Source organism: Xiphophorus maculatus, chromosome 4 (assembly GCF_002775205.1).
Source record: "Xiphophorus maculatus strain JP 163 A chromosome 4, X_maculatus-5.0-male, whole genome shotgun sequence".
NCBI lineage: Eukaryota > Metazoa > Chordata > Actinopteri > Cyprinodontiformes > Poeciliidae > Xiphophorus > Xiphophorus maculatus.
In genome coordinates, this window is record NC_036446.1 from 28,034,020 (window position 1) to 28,061,553 (window position 27,534).

General features: G+C 40.0%; 1 protein-coding gene across 7 annotated transcripts in view; it reads left to right on the plus strand.

The window, feature by feature from the left end:
• The window catches only part of myo5a (myosin VA), a 68,927-nt gene that overhangs the window by 4,689 nt on the left and 36,704 nt on the right, over window positions 1–27,534 (plus strand). For 3 of the 7 annotated variants that reach the window (XM_023332690.1, XM_023332693.1, XM_023332691.1), the window contains exons 1-14: window positions 391–609; window positions 10,599–10,709; window positions 12,912–13,083; window positions 13,401–13,545; window positions 15,892–16,048; window positions 18,879–19,022; window positions 20,495–20,576; window positions 22,174–22,281; window positions 22,408–22,514; window positions 23,027–23,292; window positions 24,424–24,505; window positions 24,621–24,761; window positions 25,812–25,937; window positions 26,475–26,558. In XM_023332690.1, the coding sequence (XP_023188458.1) occupies window positions 577–609; window positions 10,599–10,709; window positions 12,912–13,083; window positions 13,401–13,545; window positions 15,892–16,048; window positions 18,879–19,022; window positions 20,495–20,576; window positions 22,174–22,281; window positions 22,408–22,514; window positions 23,027–23,292; window positions 24,424–24,505; window positions 24,621–24,761; window positions 25,812–25,937; window positions 26,475–26,558 (1,758 nt within the window). In that variant the 5' untranslated portion in view covers window positions 391–576. Of the gene's footprint in view, window positions 1–389; window positions 610–10,598; window positions 10,710–12,911; window positions 13,084–13,400; window positions 13,546–15,891; window positions 16,049–18,878; window positions 19,023–20,494; window positions 20,577–22,173; window positions 22,282–22,407; window positions 22,515–23,026; window positions 23,293–24,423; window positions 24,506–24,620; window positions 24,762–25,811; window positions 25,938–26,474; window positions 26,559–27,534 lie in introns of those variants that run through there. The other 4 variants (XM_023332694.1, XM_023332695.1, XM_023332696.1 and 1 more) reach the window with 3 other exon arrangements.

Genomic DNA, 27,534 nt, shown 5'->3' on the forward strand with positions numbered 1-27,534 from the left:
ATTTCACGCTTTGCGTGTAATTAATCAATTTAATATTTCAATGTCACTTTCTGAATTAAGCGACGAGAACAACAGAACTTTTTACAATATTGTAATTTTTCAAGATGTACCTGTGCACTTTAAAACAGCATCATAAGACTGATAAAAATCATAATTTTGTTCCACTAAAAGTTCGTAAAGTAGCTTCAGAAGAAGAAAAACACATCTAAGCCTTACGTTGGACTTCTATTTTTTATTTTGTAACGTTTTGATTCTGCAGCCATGTTCATCACATCTCTGTGAGCGCTGCTGTTGTCTCATTCGGCTCCCGGCTCATGTGATCGACGAAGGAAGCCGGGATGTTTGTTGACAGGCAGACGGGACGGCCAGTCATGTGTTGCGGGAACCGTAGGGAACGTCCGTGAACCGCTGCTTGTGTCTGCAGACACAATGGGACGCTTATGCTCCAGAGCTCAGCGCTCCATCGCTTAGAGTCTGGACTTCTTTTTTTTTCTTACCCTCCACACGTGTGGCCGAGAGCAGAAGGAAAACTAACCGGATGCAAAAGATGAGTTAGAAGTTGGCTCTGCTCACAAGATGAACCGGGAGCTGGAGTATATGTTCGTTCAAGTAAGTTTTGGCTTGTTTTTTTTTTTTTGTTTGTTTTCTTTTAATGTGTCGAGTTATGAAAATTCTCAGACTTCAGTCAGAAAAACTTTCATGCTTTGTTTTGGATGCGGTTCGATTTCACACGTAGCTATTTGTCGAGCGTTTTGGGCACGGTTCTGTTCTGGTGGTGAATTTGGTACCACCTCTGTAATGGAGTGCATGTAGTCACTTTAATTACTCCAGTCAGGAGGACCAGATTCCAGGTTTCAGCTTCGGAAAACTGAATCAATTGGTGAAATGAAATCGCTTTTTTGCGTTTCGTTTGTGCATCCTTAGGTTTAGCGGCAGGTAAACTGTACAAAATCTCTGACTTTATGCTTCCATCTCTTTCCCCTGGCCTTCCATCAGTCCATCAAAACGGACAGCGCAGCTCTGAGAGTCGAGCCAGGCCAACCTAATGTGATTAGTGGCCGGGCAGCATCACAGTTTCTCAGTGAAAGAGACCTGGCAGGTTCTGGATCTCGGCGTCCTCCTTAGGAAACTCGGGTCTCAAGACCCGTTCGTTTCATAACCGTCCACGCAATGCGAAGCCTCTGAACCCTGGCGTCATGCAGTGTCAGCCCAGCTGAGCAGAAAAACAGCAGATCCTCACATGAGGGGCATCATGTGACGAGGCCTTTGCCGTCTGGGACTCTGTTGACGGCTTTGCAGAGAGAATCCGGGCCGAACCACGGTTCATGCAGCTCCGCTTCTGTCTGGACGGCTCCCTCCGGCCCTCCTCTTTGTAACCCGTCTTAAGGTTTTAATCTTCTTCCACTTGATCCACTTTTGTCCAAATTCCTCTCATTCCGATCTGCAGAGTTGTCAGAACAACATCGCTTCAGGCTCTGAGCAGTTTTGAGCTTTAGTTTGATGAAGCATGGCCAAACTTATTGTTCTCGTGAGATTTCAGTGGTGGTTTGGATGAAGGAGCCTGTTATAGTCAAACTGGTAATCAATCGATCAATCAAATTTATTTATATAGCACATTTCAGCAGCATGGAAGTTCAAAGTGCTTCACGTCGTGAAAAGAAAAACATCAAACACATCCTATAGTCAATAGTTGTGAAAACCAAGAGCAGACATTACATTTTGTCAATTGCAATCGTTAAAATTATCAATACATTATCAAATATGTTGGTGAATGTTCCACTTATTATGGTTCAAAAGCAACTCTAAACAGGTTAGCTTTTAGTCTTGATTTAATGGAAATCAATGTTTCAGCTGTTTCGCAGTTTTCTGCAAGTTTGTTCCAGATTTGAGTTGCGTAGAAGTTGAATGCTTCTTGCCTGTCAGTTTTATTTATTTATTTATTTACATCTTTTTAAAGAGACCACCATGGCCCTTATGTTTGACATTTCCTACGCAAATGGAGGAATATTCTCATGAAATATTTTCCCTAGAAATGTTGCAAATTTTACGACGCATAAACAGAATTTAAACTGAAAACAATTTCCATGTTCAGAGTTTGTGGTCTTCATATTTTAGTGTTGGGGTTGGTGGGGGGGGGGATACAAAAATCAGTTTTCATTGATTTTTAGAAACTTAACATAATACTCCCTGTTGTGAAATCATAAATAAACTGCAATTAATCACATCATCTACGGAAAGCTGAGCTCTGTTTTACTCGGGACCGACCAAGGCCAGACTTGTGCGCGAGACACCACTTGAATAGAACCTGTCTGACAACATGAAGTAGGGTAAGAGATCTCAAAAAGTGACACTCTGTGTCCCTATCTGACCAAATCCACCTACAGATGAGAAACAATTCCATTTATCACCGTGGGAAGAGTTACGAAGCAAATCCTTTGGATCTAGGTCATTCCAACATGGAGAGAAAATCTGCAAGTCAAGGACAATGGCCGACTTCCCCCTAAGTGGCTAGGTGGCGCTCTACTGGAGATGCCGGATGAAACTCTGGAAGCTCTACAACACCACTGTTCCTCCCCTACATGTTGCTGCTTACAGTCAGGTGGCTAAATTACAAACTGTCAGAGGAAGAAAGAGGTAATATTATATCAGATAAGCACTTAAAAACATTATACGTAGCATTATTATAGCTTTAACAAGCAGTATCTTGGATTATTTTAGAAGAATGATGATGATGGTACCGATGCCGTGGAAGTGACGTGTTTGGCTCGAAGTTATTACACCGTGAGGTGACGGCGCTGCCAGAGGAGCTTCAGATCAAGAGTCAAAGCTCCAGGCTAAGTCTTTCTAATCTGCTCTTGACTCTGAGCAGATCTGCTAACGCTCCTCTGGGAAGCTCCGCCCCTTTTGGTCCCAGCAGTACACTGCCAGTACATGAAGCCACACACACACACAGAAACACACACGCACGCCCACGCACGTTTGGGTTCAGCATAGCTAATAGTGCTAACGTATACACCTGGGATCTGAATTTACACACTGTTTTATAATCCTAGATTGACATTGTGAAAGTATAATATAAACTGAAAAGTGAATTTCAAAAATGAATGATTTTACAGAGACATTTATAAAACTTAAGAAACACTGGGGATGGTATGTTTGTGTAGATTAGGATAATTTGGCATTAAGCTCTTCATAAGCCCATCCACCTGTTTGCCTTTTGTCTTTAATTGTAATTCTTCAGACGTTTGAGTTCAAGCTACTCAAAAATAAAGCTCATGTTGCTGTAAAGGAAGTACTGATCGTCTGTTTCTGCGGTTAAACTGTGCTGTAGTTGCCCGTTATGCGATTAGCTGGTGTTAAACCCTAAATTAGCTTAATCACTCTCTAGTCCTTTATCTCAGCTAAACCAGGATTAGCCATGTATCTCCGAGGGCTACCTTTAAATGCTTCATACTGACCTTTTGACCTCTACTCTACGCTGACAGCACAGACCAACTCTTTCTAAGTAACTTTAATTTGTCCAATATGGTCATTTGTGTATAAATATATTTTTAAAAAATAATCCAGTCCTATAAATAAAAAGCTGATTACAAAACAGCATTAGGAGAGTGGCAGACAGAAACTACAAGACAGTTGCTGCTACAAACTTATGAGAGGTTGTAGTGTTTTTGAGATGCAGGAATCAGGATTTTCTTGGCCAAAGCAGATTTCTGTTTCACTTTGTGTGCTGATCCATTGATTTACATTTTTATTCAAGCCATAATATTATTTTTGTTTCTTTTCCAAGGACTGTAACAGAAAAAAAGAGAAAAATGTGCTGCAGGTTCTTTGATAAAGCGTGTAGTCTTGAATCAAACACAAAACGAAGGCATGGAAGCTAAATAAGGTTCACCGTCACCTAAAGAAAGGACAGAGAAATGTCCTTTCATTAGAATAAAAAAAGCACTGTTGCTGGTGGAAGAGTTTATTGACAGTTGGAGCTCTTGGTTTTGACTTTGTGACTTTTGGAGAATCAGTCAATTCTAGTTTCTGGGTCATAGCTTCCTGTTCTAGTATACCCCAAATATTTTATATCAGCAACGTTGAATTAAGTTGTGAAACTGCAGTTCACCATCTGAAATATTCGAATGATCAAACCTGAACTCTCAATAGGAATTTTTTAAAAACCGTTTGAGAAATCTTTAGGGTTAGAGAGCCAACCATGATTAGTTAAATTCAGCACATACTTGAGAAGGCCTCTGAAAACACTGAAAAACCAAATCTACCTTACTGTACATTAATACGCAACCAGCTTAGCGCTACCGTAGAGGCCAACATCCACCGTCTTCCTGTTTTCCACTCTTTGGAGTTTAGCCAATCGGTGGCAAGGAAAACAAATAATGCTTCTGGGCTCGCTGCTTTGCAAACGACAGCCAATAGCTAGTCGAGTAGCGTATTTTGAATGTTTTAGGTACGCTCTATAAAAAAATCTGAATAGGCAAGTTTTCCATAAGTACTGAACTACGACTCGATGAGTTTCCACCATATTTCTGTCGCAGAAGCTACATTTGTTTTCATCTTTAAATACGTTTTAGTCCTTAGAGAAGAAAAATGAATCAAGGGTCAAAGGTGGAACGCGCAGATTAAACCTCAAAGACTCCTGGAAAACAGTATCGGCCAAGAAGAGGCCAATCAGTGCAAAGTTGACGGAGTTGTAAACAAACGTGTTGGAGTTATGTTTCCGGGCAGAAAATGTGTTTGAACCATTTCCTGATTACTCCACCAACAGTTTCTTTGCCACCAGTATGAAACGTTTGTGAGAACAAGTCCAAACAGCGTGCTGCGTTATGTCTCCTTAAACGTTCAAAACTTTGTTAAATCCGGTGGCAAAGACAGCAGAGGATCGCAGCTGGTTTTGAATATCATATCCAATAGCGCTGGCTCCATTCGTTTCCCATCAGAACATCTGTGACGCAAACGCAGATGGAAGTTTGTGTCGCACCGATTTCATGCCTCTTGTCCTTATTGTCATGCTGAAATTGTGCAGATCCCCCTCCTCATCCCTCCTCATAAGTGCCGCATGCAGCATAGGTGGAGAGAGGCTTTTTCGGTCACGTGATTTCTGATGTCACACATGCTCTGACGTCTTTGCTTCTTTATCGTCTGCCACCAGCGACACGCCAGCCTGAGCTTCGTTCACTCTCATCCCGCCGTCTATCAGAGTTTCTGTTCCCTCATTCGTCTCGTTTTTGTTTTCGTTCACTCTGTTTTTCCCACCTCACGTTTCCCTAAATGCGCCGCGGTGGTGCCGCTCAGGCTGACGCCCCTGAAACATAAAAACCTTTAGTTTTCGTGCTTGTGTGTGTTTGGGTGTGCAGACTCAACCTTCAGCTCTCCTTCCCTTTGAACCCAAGGGGTTTAGTTGGTGTACAAATATGATTCGCTGCCCCCTGCAGTTAAACCGTGGCACTTTGTCTTTCTTTTGTCTCCCACTCAGCTCCTGTCTGCGGATCACACAAAAAGCAGCGAAGTGAGCAACTTTTTGACATATTTCGGCGTTAACCGAAGCGACGTGTGAAGTGAGAGTGTGCGGGTGTTTTTCTGTCAGAAGGTGATTATCGGGATCAGGAAGTGTGTTCATGTAGCGCAGAGATGCCTCTGCGAGGTGCGATGCTGCTCAAAACTGCCTGCTTCTATTTTTAGCCTCCATCCTCCTCCTCTCCTTTTCTTTTGCCGTTGCTAGGAGGCTGGTTGCTGGGACAGTGTCCTGCAGGGACCAAAGAAAAGGTGAATGAATTAAAATGGTGGAAAAAGCAGCATCTATATCAGCAGCGCTAACGTCGCACATCCAGTTTTCCATTTTAATGTCTCATTAATTTGTTAAAAGGTAGTTAAAACTGATATTTTCTATCTATAGTACATCTAAAACAAACTTTGTCTAGATTTCGAAAACTTCTTAAAATATCTTTTTTTTCCTGCCAGTATGTTTGTAATTGTTGCACAATCCGTAATAACTTCAAATAGAAGTCCACTGCTAAGACCTAAATCTCTGAGTCAATCCAAGATTTCAAATACATTAGCATAAAAAACCCTCAAATTTTCAATATATAAACAGGTTTTAAGTTGAATAACTTTTCTTTATATATAGAATGATTTGGGACATAGGCTTTGCAGCAAAAAAAGGACATAATCTTATATTTCTATATTTTTGTAATTCTTTTATCAGCTGCACATGTTTCTTCTACATTTTACTATATGGTTTCTATAGGACTGTGTTACAGTCCTTATATTAAAAAACATGGCTCAGGAGTTGTGGAAAACTGGAAATTGGATTTTCCAGTTTTATTCTTAATACTGTAAAGAAGTAGATATATACATTGTGTACTTCAGGGTCATATAAAATCTTATTTCCTTCCTTTTTTAATTTAAACTTTGATAAATTCAATGTTTTACCAAGTTTTATCTCAGTTTTTATCATCGTGTTAAGAAATATAATGTCAGTCATGTCTTCCAATCTTTTGGGATTATTGTAAGTATTATACAGCACTATTAATAATAATCTTATATACTATTTATATGTATTATTTATGGACATTTTACCTGCAACAAACAGATGACAAAAAGTGTATTTGTGTGTTGAATATCTTTAAATAGAGAAGAGGAAAGTTATTCCTCTTGATTTTGATATGACTCATTGATAATTCAACTCGTAAATTAAATTCCAAGAAGTACTTGGAAGTGGTTTCTGTGAAATGTCTTAAACATTGTGTATTTTTATAGCTGCGTTCTCAACCACGTGGCTGTCGACATGAAAGAGCTCTGGCCCCTGTGAACAGGTCATATGGGCTCCCAGGCAGAGACCAACACAGCAGCTCTTTCACTGTGAACACCATGGTAAAGGCTGCACAGAGGACCTGCTTGAAAAACACGGATTTGTTCGATTACATTTACCAGACTTGAAAAAATTTTATATTTAACAATGGATTCCTTTGTGTTTGCACAGTTCTGTGTTTCTGTCCGCATTTCTACATTGTGGAAATCTTGGATACCTACACTGATGCTGGCAGGATTTCCGACCGACACTAGGAGCAACAGATTGGTTGCTCTCATTTAAAGCTCGCTTGTCATGTTACTTGCCGTTCTTGGTCCATTTCTACTTCAGGGTGTCCGTGCATCCTTAAAAAGTTTTCAATTTATCTATCTCAGACAAGGGCTTAAAATTTCCTAAACTCAGAGGAAAATGTATGTTGGCCTTAAATACGTTCAAATCACAGCTCATAAATTCTGCTGTGGCAGGACTTTCAAGTGTAGATTCTTTTTCTCAGGCAACTTTTCTGTCAGGCAAACGTTTGAGTCGCACCAAACATCTTCATTGCTTTCAGTGACTTGACGCGGTTGAGGCTACAAGTAACCAGCTGCTAATTTACCATTGCTAGCTAGCTAGCTTTTTTTGCCTCTATCAGGGGTAAGAGCAGATTTATCGGCAGTTGGCTGGATGACATTTATTTTGGCAAATGTCTGACTTCTGCTGCCAACCTATATGAGGCTGGATGCAAAAAAACGTTTAAGCTTGACGGGGCTTAACCCTGGAGAGAGCCGCTGTCCTTACAACTAACTTGTAATGCAGATAGTTCCCCCAACCATCCTTTATATCTGCAGTTTTTTCTGTCTTAAATGGCATTCAAGGTGGCATTAAAAAAAAATTCAAGTGTTAAATTAATGTAGTACCACATTCCTTTTTAAAAGAAATGTTAAACTGATGGTAGTATTTGCAGTATCCTAAGATACGGCGATCAAACTTTTTCTGGCCGATACCAATTTATGGATATTTGCTTCAGGTTTGATAGAGGTAAACACAATTGTGGGGAGATTTAGATGGTATTAAAAAAAAAAACATTTTCATGACACAGGAAAATTGGCTGTTTTTGATTTTCTTCTGATTGGTGCCTCTTTCGCCTAAAGGCAGCTGTTTCTACAGGTTGGTTGTAAAAATTCAAGGCTGTTCCCTTTTTCAAATGGCAAGCACACCAGTGGTGTTCCTGGGCGGATAAAACTGACCTTCCTCTTCATGAATTTAAATGTATTTGGCTGGTGAAGGACCCCAATTCCACCCTCTGTTTCCTGCCAGTTTTCCTGCCCGTATCAGAAGCAAGCAGCCCGGGTCGTATGACGGCGGACCGACGAGGGTTTTGTGTGACCATGAAGTCATGATTCAGATGATCGGTCGTGGAGCAGCAGACGTAATAAACCCAGTTTGTGTTCTTCTACAATGAGGCCTCTTTCTTTGGCTTCTGTGAAATTGTCATCAGCAGTTTATGCAACGAGGGCAAAGGAAGCAGTGAAATCGTTATCAGACTCGCGGCAGAAATTCTCCAAGCGCTCATCATCATGTGCCTCAGCTGCCCCGTCTCTATCCATCAAGGGTAATTTAATATTTCGGTGGTGGGAACTGTTTTTATTTAGGAGCATGTTGGATAAACAGCAAAGTGGAGAGAAGCATTTGAGATCAGACCTTGTTGTAAATGTTACAGTCACTGAAATTTGACTTCCATTCATTTAACTGTAACTGTCTTTTTTTCCTCTTACCATCTATCTGCCTGTTGAAGCAAATATTGTACCTAACAAAGAGGCAGAGCTGGACCTTCCACCTCGAATCGCCAAAATTGGCCCCATTTTGATTGCATTTATCAATGAATATGAATAAAGATTCACTCATTGGCTTATTTATGACCTGTATTGACGTCTACTTCTCTTTTTCTTTAACAATTTCTTTTTAAGGATAAGAATACATTATACAAATAGAGGTCTGCCCAATGTTGAGTATGGTGGAGGACCTGTAATGCTGTGGGTGTGTTGCCCTTCCATGCGTGGTAGCAGACTGAACTAAAATTGAGTCTTTCAGCAGAATAGTGATCAATAAGATGTGGTCAAATTGACACTGAATAATTGTAGGGTGTTATAGGACTATGTAGTGTCTTGTTGATAAAAAAAAAAAAAGTATTAAATCCCAGTGATTATGATGAGCAGATTGAACTTTAACCCTAAATATTCTAAAGCTTGGGTTTTTAAAACTTGTTCAGTGTGAGATTACACCACTGTAACCACATGAATTAATTTTATGACTTTTATTGCCTCTCCTGGTAAAGATGCATTGATGGTGACGGGGACTGTAAATGGAATAGAAGATAAATATTCTTTAATGTCTCATAGTGGGAAATGCAGATGTAACGACAAGTGATGTAGGTTCACATAAAAAAACCAAAAAGTATATATATACAGTACAGACCAAAAGTTTGGACACACCTTCTAATTGAATGGGTTTTCTTTATTTTCATGACTATTTATAAGGCAAGAAATCCCACTTATTAACCTGACAGGGCAGGTTGACCTATGAAGTGAAAACCATTTCAGGTGACGACCTCTTGAAGCTCATCAAGAAAATGCAGAGTGTGTGCAAAGCAGCAATCACAGCAAAAGGTTGCTACTTTGAAGAAACTAGAATATAAGGGCTATTTTCAGTTGTTTTACACTTTTTTGTTTAGTGCATATTTCCACATGTGTTATTCATAGTTTTGATGCCTTCAGTGTGAATCTACAATGTCAATAGTCATGAAAATAAAGGAAACTCATTGAATTAAAAGGTGTGTCCAAACTTTTGGTCTGTACTGTATATATATGTATGTATATACAGTATATATATATATATATATATATATATATATATATATATATATATATATATATATACAGTATATAAGACAGCAGTCTATTAACAATATATGACAAACAAAAAGACAAAAAAACAGATGTGCAATACCAGTAAAAATTTCATTTAAAATGAATAAAACTGTCCAAATGCCAGCAGGGATGTAAACTCTTATTGAACAGCTGATGGGAGGAAGGATCTCCGACAACGCTCCTTTGTGCACTTAGGATGCAGCAGTCTCTCACTGAATGAGCTTTCCAGTTCAGCAACAACTTTATGCATGTTAACTATGACAACCTTGGTCCTGATGCAACTTTTTCACTTCTGACACTGATATTGCAGCTTTGTCTATTGGTCAATACCGATATTGATCTGATGCGATGTGAAGATTAGTCATACACACTTTTATTACTTGTTTTGTAATGTGGAAAAAGCTCCATCAAGTCGTATCACTAAAACAAAGAACAATAGTCAACAACAAAAGGTATGAGGACGACCCATTGCTTACTGCTGGGTAGAAATGCTGGAGTGAAAGGAAGCGTATGCCGGCGTTTTCCCACACGTCTTGACGTGATCAGCTGCTCGCATTGCGTCACGCCTCTGTAAGGTCGGAACCAGTTTTATAGTAACATCTGTCTGTGTGACATTTCCACAACTGCATTCTCGGCCCATCAGGAGCCGATCCATTGACGGTTCCCACCACTTTACGTGCCGCTATGAGCCGGGCGCTCATGACTCCGGACACACAGAGCCCTCTGTTTACTCTTAAGTCACGCTGTTGGCAGAAGAAAACTCTTCCCCCCTCATCTTTCACTTATTTCCTGTTTGGATGAAACATCAGGAAGTCTGTATTTAACTAATGTGTTTTTCATCATACTTAACTTTTTTTTTGTTTTTTGCTTGTTTCTTCCAGTCTGCTCGGGTTTGGATCCCCGACGCGGAGGAGGTGTGGAAGTCTGCCGAGCTCACCAAGGACTACAAAAATGACGACGCCTCGCTTCAGCTCATGCTGGAGGATGGAACGGTGAGATCATCGACTGGAAGAGTGGTGGTCTCTCTATTTTTGTAACTCCTGCACCCCGTCTATTTCTGCTGCGTCTCATTAGTGCTTACTGGTCGAACCATTAGCACACAAATGGGACTTTCAAGCTAAGATGCCTCCAACGACCATTTTAAATGGATTAGCACATTTAATTCGTTCAGATAAAATACAGACCGCTGTGAACTATCGTTCCCTCTAGCAGTCACAAATAAGCACTTCTTTTACTGCACACGCTAGCCAAACTATTTACCGTATTGCTTCTTGCGATTTTAAATGTTAAATGTAACCACAAGCCCCACCAGCATGTGAAAGAGGTCTTGTGTTTGGCTCCGATTGCGTCGCCGTCCGTTTAATGTTTCCTGAACTTCGCCAGCAGCTCTCTGGGAAGAAAATAATCAGCTAAACGAGGATTAGATACCTTTTTCCAGATAATCTAGTTCAGATGTGGAGCCAGTTTGTCTCAGATGTTGCTGCTTTTACCTCTGCCTTTAATAAAATGCACCTACAAAGTTTTTTCAACTCTTATCTTTGTGCCTAATATATAGAATATTTTAGAGAATTATTAGCAAAATGAAACATTTTGCAGAAGAATTTGTATCCTTTAAAGTTTTCTCACATTTTGTCACCTTGCAGCCACACTCATCCATACAATCTAGCAACTTCAACATCCATCACATGACAATTCTAAATAAAAAGCAAATGGACAATTTGTGCAAAAATTACTGCTGTCAATCGATTAAAAAAATGTAATCAGATTAATCACACTCTTGCGCTGTGAAAAATGTCACCATTCCTGCTCTTGCAGGAATGGTGACATGGGAAAGCCCCTCCTTCTGCTGCAATCCAACCAATTAAAATTCAAATAATTATCAAATTTTTTTTTCAGCAGCAGAAAGCAGGTAATGTTGTCTCCCAGTGCTCAGCTGGGAACTAAGGGAAACTTACTCCACATTCATTCAAGTAGTAGCAAACTTGTTCAGAGGACAGCTTACAGATGAGACATATTTTATTTTCTAGATCTTCGGTGCCTCACCCTGTTCTGGTGCCGCCCTGGGCAACTGCCCATGTAGCACAAATCAAAAACCACCAGTGTCTGCCCATTTTCAAAACATGTTTAAGAAAATATTTGCCAACTTAGTGACTTTGTCACTATACATCGACCTTTTAGACAAAAAAAAAAAAAAATCAGTATTGACCCAAATCGGAATCGGCAGGTCAGGGTTTTAAACATCAGAAAACGGTAATCGGTGCACCCCCGGTCACATGTGAGTGACTTAACCGTCTATCTGCTTATTTTTGCTTCATCAAAAATGTTCAGCGCAGTTCAAAAAGTAAAACTCATTAATTTATCTTTCACATAAAGACACGTGTATATTTCAAAAACCTCTGTGAATTTGATTACAGCCAATGAAAACTAAAAGTTCAGGATTTTTTTTTTTTTTTAACTGCATAATATCAGTAAAACGTTTTAATCCGAACATATTTTGGTCTATAAAATCACTGGCAAAACTTCTGACTCGTCAGATGTTCAGCAGACCGTCACTGACTGGCTGCACAAGGATGATGATTCGTTCAATTCAGAGCTCCATTTTCAAACATGTTAAGGAAAAATTTAATGAAAATTGTTCAAAATAAACAGAGATTAACTCAGCCTTGACAGGATTGTCAAACAAAGTTTGGAGGGGATTCACAAAATTTTAGGGGGATTTGGGTTGATGTTCTGTATATGTGGGCATTGATTGTATTGTTCGTCATTTATCACTAAAAATTTCTTATGATACAGATTTTGGATGCCGTGGTCACAACAAAGTTAAATTAATGATAAAAATAAACCTACTAGTCTGTCTGAAATGTAACTTTTTCTTGATATATAGCAGTTAATTAAAAAAATATTATTAAATGCAGAAGATGCCTTTTTCAAATAGAAATATTTTTCAAGAATAATATCTGTGGTGCTACCAGTTCTGTGCCATTCAGTCACAACCATAAAGTTACCTAAAAGAAGAAGTGAAGTTTCTTTTTAAATCGTGATTTCCTCACTATCACAACAGTGCTGCAAAATTTCACAATAAAATTCTAAATCCGTATCTCCCACCATCTACATCTAGATGTACCTGACCTGTACTTGGTGTAGAGGCTCTGTATGTTCATTTTTAAAATCGTTTTGTCGTCTCTGATCCTCAGACCATTGATCACAAGCTGGACCCCAAGACGAAGAACCTGCCTTACCTGCGGAACCCGGACATCCTGGTGGGCGAGAACGACCTCACTGCCCTCAGCTACCTCCACGAGCCCGCCGTGCTCCACAACCTTAAAGTCCGCTTCATCGACTCAAAGCTCATCTACACCTACTGCGGTAGGTCGTCCATTTCCTGTCGCCTAACCAATGAAAACGCTGTTGATCAAAGCAGGACCAGTCATCTTTAACAAGCGGCTAACGTTTCAAAGTGTGCGATTTCACAGTTAGCCGGCCGAACATTCGGATCTTCCGCGGTTTCGGTCTTTTGTTTATTGTCTCGATGAAACTTGCTTCATACTATACGTTGCGCTTCTAAGCTGAGGAAACCGTTTATGAACGGCTGTCGCTCACTGCTGGAACGTGTTCGCTGTGTCACCATGCTGGCTGTGTGTCGTTGGCGTAAAACCAGATGAGCATTTCTCTCTCTCCCGCAGGAATCGTTCTCGTGGCCATCAACCCGTACGAGACATTGCCGATCTATGGAACAGACATAATCAACGCCTACAGCGGGCAGAACATGGGAGACATGGACCCACATATCTTTGCCGTGGCAGAGGAGGCTTACAAGCAGATGGCAAGGTGTGTGTGTGTGCGTGTGTGCGTGTGTGTGCGTGTGTTACCTGAGGAGCCTTGGTTGCAGTCTCCCTGTAGCTTAGCCCTCCCTCTTTCTCCAGGGTTTGTAGGTCAAAGCCGGACCCAAAATAACCACATGGTGGTCACACTGTCTGCCACTCACTTCTTGTTCATGTGATCTCAAAGGAGACGCCCACACATAAAGGAAGACACCAAACTCTGTTCTGCAGTCAAAACAGACGATTACTGTAGTAATTGTTGATTCTGACGATTAATTGATTAATCTTTTTTGATTTTTAAAAAAAAGCACGTCCCACTGATTTTTTATTTAACCACTTAAGCCTTTCCACAATATTAGAAATACATCAAAGAGGCAAATATACAAATAATTCATTTCCTTCTTTAAGTAAGAAAATAAACATTTTATTGCCTAAAAATGCAATAACATGGCACTCCTTTAGTAAATCTGAACCAGGTGAAGCTGAAATTGAAAAGTTTTGACTATGACCTATTTACACCGTGTTCCAAATTATTATGCAAATTAGATTTAAGTGTCATAAAGATGAAAGTTTTTGTTGTGTTATTAAATTTATAGATGGTATTGTGTGTCAGGGCTCTTTGAATCACTATAATTAATTTCAGGGAGCTGGTTGATTAGTTTGTCTGCTGAGTTCAATAAAGGAAATCTACTTAAGAAGGATGTTCCACATTATTAAGCAGGCCACAGGTTTCAAGCAATATAGGAAAGAGAAAGGATTTCTCTGCTGACGAAAATCATCAGATAGTGTAGTGCCGTATGACAAGGTATGAAAACATTAGATATTTAATGAAAACTGAAGCGTTATTGTACTGTGAAGAGATTTGTGGCTGATTCAGAACAAAGATGGGTTTGTACAGATAAAGGCAGAATGAGGAAGGTTTCTGTTAGACACATTCATCGGATTAAGAGAGCAGCTGTTAAAATGTCCTTACAAAGCAGCAAACAGTTATTTGAAGCTGCTGGAGCCTCTGGAACCTCAAGGTGGAGGATCCTCCAGAGGCTTGTGGTGCATCAACCTGCTATTGGGCCCCTAACCAGAGCTCACAAGCAGAAACGGTCTCAGTGGGCCCAGCCGTACATGAAGATTAATTTTCAAACAGATTTGTTCACTGATGACTGCTGTGCAACCCTGGATGGTCCAGATGGACGCAGTAGTGGATTGGTGGTGGATGACCACCACGTCCCAAGACGGCTGTGACGTCAGCAAGGAGGTGGTGGAGTCATGCTTTGGGCCGAAATCATGGGGAGAGAATCATTGGTCGGCCCCTTCAGAGTCCATGAAGGTGTGAAAATAACCTCAGCAAAGTATATGGACTTTCTGACTGGTCACTTTCTTTCATGGTTCAAAAAGAAGAGATGCACCTTCCGTAGCAAAATCATCTTCATCATGACAATGCAGCATCTCATGCTGCAAGGAATACCACTGTGTCATTGGCTGCTATGGGTATAAAAGGGGAGAAACTCATGGTGTGGTTACCATCCTCCTCTGACCTCTGACCTCAACTCTATTGAGAACCTTTGGAGTTTCCTCAAGCAGAAGATCTGAGGGTTTAATGCAGTTCATATCCAACCAGCAGCTCTGGGAAGGTTTTCTGACATCCTGCAAAGATTCAAGCAGAAACTTTCCACAAACTCACAAGTTCAATGGATCAAGAATTATACAGGTGATATCAAAGTAGGTCCTATGTTAACATGTAACTCGGTCTGTTGAGATGTTTTTGATTGAAATAGCTTTTGATTTTAGTTCATGTGACCATTTTAATGCTGCACATTCAAAGAATGACCGTTTGCAGTTCTTTATAATCTATAAAATGTTTAGAAAATCTGCTGTGCATAATAATTTGGAACAGTGCATTTAGAGTTTCTTATTTTTGAAAAAAATACTGTTCTCATGGGGAGCTTTGTTCAGTAAAATTTGATTTATACTGTAATAGTTCATGACTTGAAAACTATACTGACCACCATTTGCATTTAAGAAAACCTGAGAAAATATCACTTGCATAATAATTTGGAACACGGTGTATTGTACAGTCAAATGTCTTTTTATCTGAAGTGCAAAATGTATTTCTTTCTTGTACAGTTTTGGCTTAATTACTGTTTTTGTTGAGATTTGTGTGATTTACTTCTAAGTATTAATTATTCACATTTGACCATAAACACTCTAAAAGAGAAGATGATGGGATAAACTAAAACCAATAATAGATACCAACAAACATGATCCACTTTCCACATGACCTCAACTTTTATCATGTATTTGACTTTGAACTTCAGTTTTCATCTTATAATGTAACTTTATTATTATTATTTGCCAGAGATGAGAGAAACCAGTCTATTATCGTGAGTGGAGAGTCGGGAGCAGGAAAGACTGTCTCAGCCAAATATGCCATGCGGTACTTTGCTACAGTCAGTGGTTCTGCCAGCGAGGCCAACGTAGAAGAGAAGGTTTTGGCTTCCAACCCCATCATGGAGGTAAGAAAATTAGTTTTATCTCTAGAAAATTACTCGAGATGCACCGATCAATCAACCAGAGACTGGAATAGACCAATTTTTCTTTGCATCAAATTATAAAGAAAAAAAAGAAAGCAAGGACACAAAATAAGTCAGAGAAATGCCAGGATATCAGGTCCCCTGTCAGTCATCCTGAATGGATTAAATAGAAAGTTTGACATTTAGAGATTCCAGTCTTTTTGCGATAAATCAGAATTGGCCAATTTTTCCCTATTTGGCTTTAATTGGTCATCGGCTTGTCAAAAACCTAAAAATCTAAATAAATGTTTCCACTGCCTATTAAATGCATCACATTAAATAACTTCCACTGCTTTCAGTTTATAAACACATCATTCAGCAGCATGAACTGTGATGCCCTTGTTTTGACCTTGACTGAAATCTGTTTGACTCAAGTTTATTTGAATTGCACAAAGCAGTTCAACGTGCTTTATGTAATAAAAACAGAACACAATATACAAAAACATACATTACCGTGGCAAATTATGGAGAGGTAATCAAAAGTTGCAAACCAAGGAGAGGTCTGGGGGGAGGAGTTCTCAGACCGTCAGTTCCCGAAACCACACAAAGGAAAACCTTGTAAAAGCACAGACCGTGTACAGGGTGAAAACCTCAGCAGTTAATACTGCAGGAGGGTTAGAAAACAAACACTTTAGAAAACAAACACGAAAAAATAATTGGTTAAAATCAGAGTCTGCAGAAAATCAGAAATCTGTGTTGGCCAGGAAAAGAACCTGATCTCTAGAATGTGCTTTGCGACTGTCATATTGAACTCCCTGACACAGTTTTAAAAACTTTTTTAAGTCTGAATGTCTTTGCGTTCCTGTATTCATAAACGTTCTTTATTTCAATAAAGGATCCCGTCCTCTCTCCTTCATTTACATCCACTGACTCCTCCCTTCTTCCTCTCCACCTCTCTCTATGATCTCCTCACCTCGGCTCCTCTCAGCTGTGCCAGCAGAGGTCTTCCTCTCCAGTCTTTCTATTTTTCTTTAGCGTTTTTCTCTTCTCTTAGTCTCGCCATCCCTGCGCCCTGTTGGTCCCTTTTTAGCCATCGTGCTCACATCAGTCGTTAGCCACTCAAGGATGGGCTCACCGAATGAATAAACGTCTTTCTCCTCGTGTCGCAGCGGTGATGTCACCTCCGCCTGTAAACCTGGGGTTAGAGCAGATGGTTGCATCAGCCTTGCTCGCCGATTTCACAGAACCTGCCTGTGTGAATGCCCGCTTGACGGCGAGAGAGGGAGAGAGGGGTGTGTGTGCTGTTTGCTCATGCTTGGCTGATGCTGACAGAGATTGGAATACCTGCTCTGCTGAATGCTTCCTTGTCTGCAGTGAAAGACTGTGTGTGTTTGGCCTTAACTCAGCAGGAACCCGCTGCGCTCGTGTTTAATCTAATTTTGTTTAGGCTAGCTGGTATTCAGCTTTGATGTGTGTGTGTGTGTGTGTGTGTTTATGCGGCTCCACCCGTCTGCCGACGATTCCTCCAGGGCTCATTGATCAATGATCCTCAAAGGATGGGCGTCTGGCTGCTGTTGAGTCATTTGAATTCATCCAGTAGCTCAGAAGGCAGTGTTACCCTTCAAAAAGCCCGGTGTGTAGAAGAACTGGTTCCTTAAAGGAGAATATGTCTCTGTTCTCATCTGTTAAACACGCATGTTTTATAGTTTAAACTTCTAAATTGACTGAAATCTTACTTCAAATAAATTTATCAATATTTCTGCAGAAATTTGCACGAGCAGGCATCACAATTTGAAAATAATAGCTTGTGAGGCCAAACCCTAATTGCAAGAGGAGGGTGGTGCGCATCCCTTCATGACCACTTCAACGCATCAACCGTAAACCTAGTTTAATCTGTCTTTACTGTCACTGTTACTGGTGCATAAGAAACACTATTTAAAATAAACAAATGTCTGGTTGGGGAGGACAAATTCAGCCTGGTGGCCCGCCAGGTTTATAATGCACTGTAGGAAAACCCTGGTTTGACTTCACAAAGTGTCATGGTGGAAAGATGTTAGCATTTAGCTTAGAGAAGCCATTGCTACCCATCACTCTGGAAAGGGTTATAACGGCATTTCCAAACAATACGGGAGTGGACTCTCCAGCTAATTCACTCCACAGGACTTCGGCACGTCCAGAGAAACTGCAAAAAAAACACCAACAGCTACTTCTCAGACAGCTGCAATCCTTAGTTATCATGCTACATGTTAGAGTTCATGACTGGAGAGTTATAAAAAGATCAAATGAAGGTGATTTTTTAATCGGGCAGAATTGGCACTGCTACAAAAGTTTGCAAATGGGAGAATAAGGAGGGAAATAAACGTTTTAGACCTGATCTGATGCACTCTTACACTATAACCTACAAGGGCAGTGCAGAATCCCCTTTAATCCGATTTTCAAACCCCAGAGTGCGGAGGAGGTGGAGTGTGCCATCAGCCCTCCTAATGTGGCAGTTTGTAACTTTTATTTGTTTCACCACAACTATGTCTACCAAAAATAAAACCTGTTCAACACTCACATTGATTTCTGCCTCATGAAATTGTGTTTCTTTGCTCTTTTTCCATGGTTGCCATTGGTGACCATGAATGAAGTGACATGGATTAGCTGGCTCATTTAAATACACCTCAACAATCATGAGGTGCTTTGCATTGACCATTTATGACCAATACTTCGAATAGGCTTCAAATATGCTGATTTTGTTCTATTTCTTTAGGTACCTTTCTGAGCAATTTTACTGACAAATAAATTAAATTATCATAAAGTATTTGTTAGCTTAATGTGACTCCTTTTCCAGGCCATCGGAAACGCAAAGACCACCCGGAATGACAACAGCAGCCGCTTTGGCAAATACATCGAGATCGGCTTCGACAATCGATATCGCATCATCGGGGCCAACATGAGAACATATCTGCTGGAGAAATCCAGAGTGGTGTTCCAGGTGAGGGCACAAATGGACACGTGTGTGAAGCTGCACATGTGATTTATGATGCAACCTCGCCACTTCCTCTGTCTCTTTAAAAACGCCTGCTCTTTCTGAAACTCCAACTTCAGGAAGTCATAACAGCATCGCTCCTCTCTTCACCCTTTAACAACAGTTTTACCAGTGATGCACTGAGACGTAGCTGCAATAATGAGCTCAACAGAGTCACAGTCCCACCAGGTGTTTGCTAATTGTTGCTGGCCATTCTGAAGGAGTTGCCAAACCTCTCTAATTTTTATTTGTAAAAAAGGCCTTTATTTCACGGTAATGGACCACTTTGTCTATCTATCTCAAATACATTAAGGTTTGTTTTCTGAAATTAGATGTAATGTGAAAACGTTGGAGTGAGCGATTTCTGCAAGCCACTTTATAGTCTAGGAAATTAGAATGGATATTTCAGATGAAGAAATGAACCTGTCACACCTAGTGCCGACTGTACTGTGTCGCCAAACAAACCAGCTGGCCTACCTGACGGAGCCGTTTCCTTTGCTCTATGATCACATTGGAGATATTCCAAGATGGCAATCCTTGGCTTTATCTAGGTCAGATGTTTAATAGAAGAGGTTTTTTTACTCCTTCGATGAATGTCCAGAATTAAATGTGATATTACATTGTGAGAGTTTATAAGTGTCAGTGATGCCCTGGCAAATGTAAGTTTTAATCTGACGTTTTTTTATTTGCCCAGGCAGTAGCTGTCGGGCTAGCTCTGGTGTGTTTTGTGCAGACCAGGTATTCGGGAGTTTCTTCCTTGTTTATAAAGTCTACTTTCCTTTTCTTTCTGAGTGTCTGGTTTGTTCAGTGCTATTGTCCAACTACCATTTAAAAACTCACTTCCATTTGCTTTTATGTAACTTGGTTTTTATTGCATCAAGTCTTCCTGACTTATTCGTAGATCTAGGAAGGCAGCTTCTAAATTAAGAACAGATATTTGTTTTGGTGTCATAGACGGCGCTGTTGAGGAATGAGGATGTTGCAGAGTGTAAGGCCTTTACTTTTTCTTCTCACGTGTCTTCATGCCCAGCACCAGAAACTCATATATAGGTGTGTGTTTACATTCTGTGCTTGGGGGTTTTCCGTTCCGATGTGGGTCACAGATGCCAAACTGCATATTTTGAGGTTTTGATTTTAATATGCAGCACTGATTTTCAGTTAATACTGATGTACTCTGTTAGGAGTTTAATACAGGGAGGCCATGTTTTGTTTCTATTTCCTGTAAGTGTGTTTGTGTGCCCTGGAGCAAAGTGCTAATTCCAGATCTTCCAGTTTTAAAAGTGTCAAGTCATGACACTTGTAAATCAAAGTACTCCTATAATGATTTAATAAATATGGATATATATGATTTAAATTGTTCCATTTTAGGTCCATGTAGTTGTAGTTCTTGTAGCTTGTGTGTTGTCAGGTTTATGTTATTTGTTCTTCCTGCTCTTCAGGCGGACGAGGAGAGGAATTACCATATCTTCTATCAACTCTGTGCATCAGCTAATCAGCCTGAGTTCAAGAATCTGAGGCTAAGTAAGTTACATGAACCTCCTCACTTACCGTTCATTTACACAAGGAAAAAACCCATAAAACACGAATTGGACAACTGTTTTCTGGTTAAAATATCTTTGTTCGTTGACATCTTTAGTTAAAATTCCTTTTTTTTATTTTAGATTAGGGACCCATAAGTAAACAATTTACCAAAAGTTAGAAATTGAAAAGAAATGTTTTTATTGCACTGGTAGGAGTTCACCGACTGCACTTTTCTTTAAAAAGCCTGAACTGCTGATTCTAGTATTGGATGATACCATTTTTCTTTTATTTATCAGTGCACTCCTAAATACTAAACCTTTTTACCATTTTGCTCTTAATAAAGTAACAGCACAAGTATAACAATCTGATATTAACTTATTAATAAGCGGAGGTGTCTTACCAACTTTACTTTTAAAATTTACCTCAACTAGAGTGTCTGTAAGATTTCAGTCTTTTTTTGTGCTACTAAATATTTCTGGATATTTGTTGCTGTCTTTTGGCCAGGACTCCCTTGCAGAAGAGTTTTTTAATCTCAATGGGTTTTTTTAGACTGATAATAAAAGGTTAAATACAAATCAATGAAAAAATCCAAATTTGTCCTTTTTGTAAGCAGGAGTTCAGTTGTCTTATCGGTGCCAACAACATGTGGGGAACGGGGAGTGATTAAAATCTGTTTAGAAATGTATTTTGCCTTAATTCTCTCAAATATATCTCTAAGAGCTTTTACTTTCAGAGAAGTATTTAGAATATGTATAACATTGTGATTGTATTGTCTAAAAAATAGTTGGAGTATTTTCCCCCTGCTCCATGCTTAAATTGAACACTTCCTGTCTTAAAACATCACTACAATGAATCATGTTTCATGTCAACTCACATGGATCCCGTCATGTTGGACCTACTTACTCACTGAGTCAGTAGTTGATCAGGCTCCCACAGCGGACCTGCACCTGCTCATCCTGATTTTAGATGCGCGCGCACACACACACACACACACGCATACACACACGCGCACACACACAGTGACAGCTGCTGTCTTTTCCTCTCCTGCTGACTTCCTGGATCTGTTAATGGAGTGGTTGTCGCAGTCATGTTACTGCCTCTTGTTGCCAGGCAACAGGCCATACTCTAATTAAGTGTTAAATGTGTATAAAGAACGTGATTGTGTGAAAGTTTGGGTTTCATCACTCTCACACAGAAGTGCTTTTGATTTCACTTGTCTTGCAGAAACTCAGCCAATCACATGGCGGCTGATCGGAGAGGGAATGTTCTCAGGGCAACATTTAAAATAAATGTTGTCTGATTCCTAATTTCTAGATTTGTGTGTCATCTTCTTTCTGAGAAAGAAATGGTCAGTGTTGACAATTAATAGCAAAGCTCTGTGTCCGTTTTTCTTTTAGATATCACGCGTGCAGTTAAAATTTTGTGTTGTGTTGACAACATGACCGCTAAAACCAATGCTGGTCATCGTCAGGGAGCAGCAGGGAACTTGTACGTGTCTGTAGTCAGGAGAATCATTAAAGTTTGCATTTAACACATTTACCCATGTTGCACAATATAAAATCAAATACCTAGAAATAATCCACCTTCCTCCTCTCAGGCACCGCAAACGACTTCCTCTACACCAGGCAGGGCCGCAGTCCCGTCATCGAAGGTGTAGACGACGCCAAAGAGCTTCGCACCACTCGCCACGCCTTCACACTCCTGGGTAAAACACACACTTGTGTGTTTTATGTTTCTGCACGTTCTCTATTAGCACCTCCAACTGCTGAATTTATCCTGCTCCTAAAATGCAGCAGTTCAATGAATCTGTTTCTGTCTTTGTGTTTTGCAGGTATAAACGAGTCGTATCAGATCGGCCTGTTCCAGGTCTTGGCTGCTATTCTTCACCTTGGAAACGTGGAGATAAAAGACAGAGACTCAGACAGCAGCCTTATTGCTGTGAGGAGGCTGTTTTTTTGGGGGGGGTTTTATCCGCATTAGAAATGGGGTTCCTAGAACTTGTTCTGGAGATATATTTACATAGATGCATAAAACAATATTAATCAGCTACATTACATGATAAATTAAAATGGGCTTGATGATTTCCATTATGATGATTCATATTTTTTGAAGGGCGATTTTGTTTACAGAGACTTTATAATCCACTTTTATGTATGGTTTCTGCTGTGAGTGTTTTTCATTTCCTTTCTTTTTATTGTTTTTGGTTGTCATGTTTTATTTTTGATATTTAAAATGTCTTTCCAGTTGCAGCGATTGAGATTTCTCCACAAATGAAAGTTGCATTTGCACTTTCATTTTTAGGGTCCTGGGGCAATTTATAATCCAGCAAAATCTGTTTGTTGTGACAATGTTCTAGATAAACAGAAAGTAATAGTTTTATGAGGATTTTTAAAAAAAGTATTTTTTCCTGGTGTATTTAGAAGATGAACATTTTCGACTTTCTGCTTTAGCCCAACAATCGTCACCTGACGGCGTTCTGTGAGCTGGTGGGCGTGACCTATCAGGACATGTCCCAGTGGCTGTGCCACAGGAAGCTGAAGACGGCCACAGAGACCTACATCAAGCCCCTCCCCCGGCTTCAGGCCACCAACGCTCGCGACGCTCTGTCCAAACATATCTATGCCAAGCTGTTCAACTGGATCGTAGAGCATGTGAACAAGGCTCTGGTCACCAACATCAAGCAACACTCCTTCATTGGAGTCCTGGACATCTATGGGTACGTAGGAGCAGCAGCTGAGCTGTGGTTGGTGGATCGGGAGACTGAGGGCCAATGAAGAGACAGGAAGATGTAAATAATAGAAATGAGGTGCAGTCAGTGTAGCTTCGCTTTGATTTACCGTGGATTACTTCACCTACATAAGGTGTCCGCACATCCTTATAAAGACTTAAATTCATATATCTCAAATTAAGACCTTAAAATATCTTAAATTTATGTTTGAAAAATAAATCGGCCTTAAAACAGGTCTTAAATTTGTGGCAGGACAACTTAATCTTATATGTTTTTTTCTTGCGGACTTTTCTGTCCGGCAAAAGTTTGAGTCACTTGAGGCTAATGGTAGCTAACATATGCCCTAGCTAGCTGTTTTGCTTCTGTCACTGGTGAGTTCAAATTTATTGCCAGTTTGAATTGGAAGATATTCCTGCATTTCTGAGATCCCGGTCTGACATTTTATTTATAATGGTCTTAAAAAGTCTTCAGTTTCCATTGGTGAAGCCTGCAGAGACTCTGCTACAGTGCTTTCTAGCAGCATTAATACATTTTACGGGTTTTATGTCTCTTTACAATTTTGTGCATCTAAGGACAAAAATCCTTACCCATTCTAACAATTTCACTCAGATTTGATGGGGAGCTCCCATTAACATCTATTGAGACTTCCCATAGATTATAAGTTGGATTTAGCTCTGGACTTTGACTATGCCATTCCAAATTGCTGCAAGGTGGATCTTTGCACCTGTCTTGTGTCTCATGTTTAGCCTGATGCCACACATAGCATTTGCATGTTTGCAGGAAAACTTTTCGGTCCCATCTGACGAGGGCCAACATATCCTACATGGTGTGTGGGAAACTGGACTTTTTATAGCTTAGTTTTTATCAATATTTATCTTTTAATATTTGTTCCATTATGGGGGGTTTGGTGGAGGGCATGACTTACAGTTGTCCCAGTGCACCAACTTGCGTTTAGACATTCAGTGTAATGTCTCATCAAGCTATGGTAAAAATCTGACTGTACCAGAGTGATTGAAAAAGTACATAAGTGTAATTTACTGTTTTTTTACATCAGTATGTAGATGTTGTAGGTTTATAGTGCAAGACCAGTGATTTATCTGTTATCTTTTAACTGTTTAGGTTTGAAACGTTTGAAATCAACAGCTTTGAGCAGTTCTGCATCAACTACGCAAATGAAAAACTGCAGCAACAGTTCAACATGGTGAGCTGCGTCGATTTATACACTAAACTTTCCATTACACATACCACCAAACATTTTCCTGACTTTTAAACTGTCTTTTTATTGCTGTTTGTTTGCATATTTTGTATGACTACAGCACGTGTTCAAGCTAGAGCAGGAGGAGTACATGAAGGAGCAAATCCCCTGGACTTTGATCGACTTCTATGACAATCAGCCCTGCATCAACCTCATAGAAGCTAAAATGGGCATCCTGGACCTGCTGGACGAGGAGTGCAAGGTACAGAGTCAGAAGAGCAAACATGCAGCATCTTCTCATATGACGTCAGGAAAAAGTTTTCAAGGTTTTATGCATAAGCTGTAGGGGACTGGTGCTCATAAAACTCAATGTTTCCCCCAGGAAACCTGCTAAGCCCGGTAGTAGGGCGCTAACGCAATCCACAGGCAGCCCAATATATTTTTGTGTTAAAAAATGTGCAATTGATGCCTATTTAAAATAAATAAGACTGGTGGGGGGCAAGTAAAGCCTGGTGGCCCGCCAGGTTTATGGTATATTGGTGGAAACGCTGAAACAAATGTTTGCAACACAAACATAAAGCGTACAATAGGGGTGCACTGATAAATCTGCCCTGATGTCATTAATTTTGGGAGTTCGCAATTAGCTGATAATTACAGGAGAATCCGATCTTATATGTATGTGGTAAACAGTAGCCACCCCACTGCTGCCAACTTAGCAAGTTTGTCGCTGCCTTTAGCAACATTTTAGACAAAAACATTGGCATCGGCCAAAATCAGAGTTGCCAGGTACGGCTTTTTAAGGATCATGATTGGCCAGAAAACTGCAATCGGTGAACGACTAGACTACATGTCACGATTTCTGTTTATTTTTTATCTTAAATCTCTACAAAACTCTGCTTTGTTGCACCTTCTGAAATATGAAAAACCTTTTTATGCTACAGGTGGAATCAAAGTTAATGATTAATGTAAAGAAGTTGCAAAAGTAAAATTTGCTATTCAGTAGCTTTTGGACTTCAGATTCATATTTGTCTTTGGACATGTCATTACCCCTCAATCAGTTTTTTCAAATGTTCCCCTCCCACACATGTGAGAAACTGAGTTTTGTCACTGTGCTGCTCAATTTTACACCATTACCTCAAATGTTTCATCTTATGAGACTCTCAATCTTTTCAAGGTCATTTTCTAGACTGTTGAATTTTGAAGTTGGTCACATTGCTTTGTGATCCAAGCAGAAACATTTTTCTAAATCACCAGCGACATCTGCATGCTGCTTCGCTGCTTTTATCGATCGTTTTCTTTCTGGTTTCTTCAGATGCCGAAAGGTTCGGATGACTCCTGGGCTCAGAAGCTGTACAACACCCACCTGAAGACTTGTTCCCTGTTCGAGAAGCCGCGCATGTCCAACCGCGCCTTCATCATCCAACATTTTGCTGATAAGGTGAATTTCTCAATGCCCCCCCCCCCCCCCCCCCCCCCTCAATTCACAGTTTTATTAATTAAGGTAAACAAATAGTTTAAATTCAGGTTGCGTTGTCTTTACGTCACACCATAACATGTATTGGTTTAAAGTATTAGACATTAGTGAAACTTATTAGTTTATATTTTATAAAGTAGCGACAGGAAGGACGTATTACTGATCAGCATGGAAGGAAAAAAAGTTAGGGTAGTATAATTTTTTGTTTGATTTATCCAACCTTTATTATGAGCTTATTTATTAAATAATTGTTTCTAAAAATAAAAAAATTGGCGAATTAGTTCCTAGACAAAACAAATATTTTGTTATATTTATTGTAAAGTTGTTTGTATCGATAATTGTGCTGCACTGATTTTAGTACAGACCAGATCAGTCTCCTCTTATCATCTGTGGTGCCTTAATCTGTGCCTCTTGCAAACCTTAATCGGTCCTATTCTTGATGTTATATATCTAAAAACAAAATGTACGTTAGGATCTTGAGTCGCTGTTGTTGTCGAGCAGGTTGAGTATCAGTGTGAGGGTTTCCTGGAGAAGAACAAGGACACAGTGAACGAAGAGCAGATCCATGTGCTGAAGGCCAGCAAGGTGAGACGCACCGCACCGCCATCACAGTTTGTCCAGCCAGAAACGGATCAAACTAACTGTCTAGTTAAAGGATGATAAGCTTAAAAAATGTATTAAAATAAATGAAATTCGGGGGTGTGCTGTGGTGGCGCAGGGGTTAAGCATAACCCATACATAGAGGCCTTAGTCCTTGACGCGGCTGTTGCAGGTTCGATTCCCGGCCTGGCGACCTTGGCCGCATGTCTTCCCCCTTTTCTCATTGCCCTCTTTCCTGTCAATTCACTGTCAAATAAAGGCAGCTAGAGCCAATAAAATCTTTAAAAAAAATAAAATAAAATAAATGAAATTCAGGGAAATAAATAAAGGAAGGCAGCTGCTTCTTCAGGATAAACTGTGAGACGTTCTCCAACTATTGATGTCACTTGAAGGATAGGGGAAACGGCGCCCTCCACTGGCCACATCAGATTGTTCAACAACAATAGAATCAACTCAGGATTTTTTTTTACGCACATTTAGATTTTATTTGAATCTTAAACACACTCAGAGTTTAACTGGTTTGTGCAAACTGTCCAAGACAAATAAGAACAAAACGAAATGAAAGCCAACATTTGAGCAGCTTGTTACAACTATTGTCTGAATAATTTATTATCAAGCTATTTAGGATGTGTTGTCGTGTTTTTGTATTGGCATATCAAACTAAACCCCACACATACTCACATAGCGATCTTAATTAGCTTAAATGAAGCCAGTATCTCTTTTTGTTATTTGTGCCTTTTACAAAATAACTCACTGGTTGCTTTGCACACGCTAATCAACACACATGTAAACTACGACTGTTTCTCTCACACTGACCTTCAGCTGTTCTTTTATAGACCTGAACAGGAGCAGAGCTGGGTAAGAGGATGAGAAATATCAGACTTTAACAGCCCTAACAAGACCTCCTAATGTTCTCCTACACACACTGGGTACAATCAAGATCAGGGGATAATTAACTTCT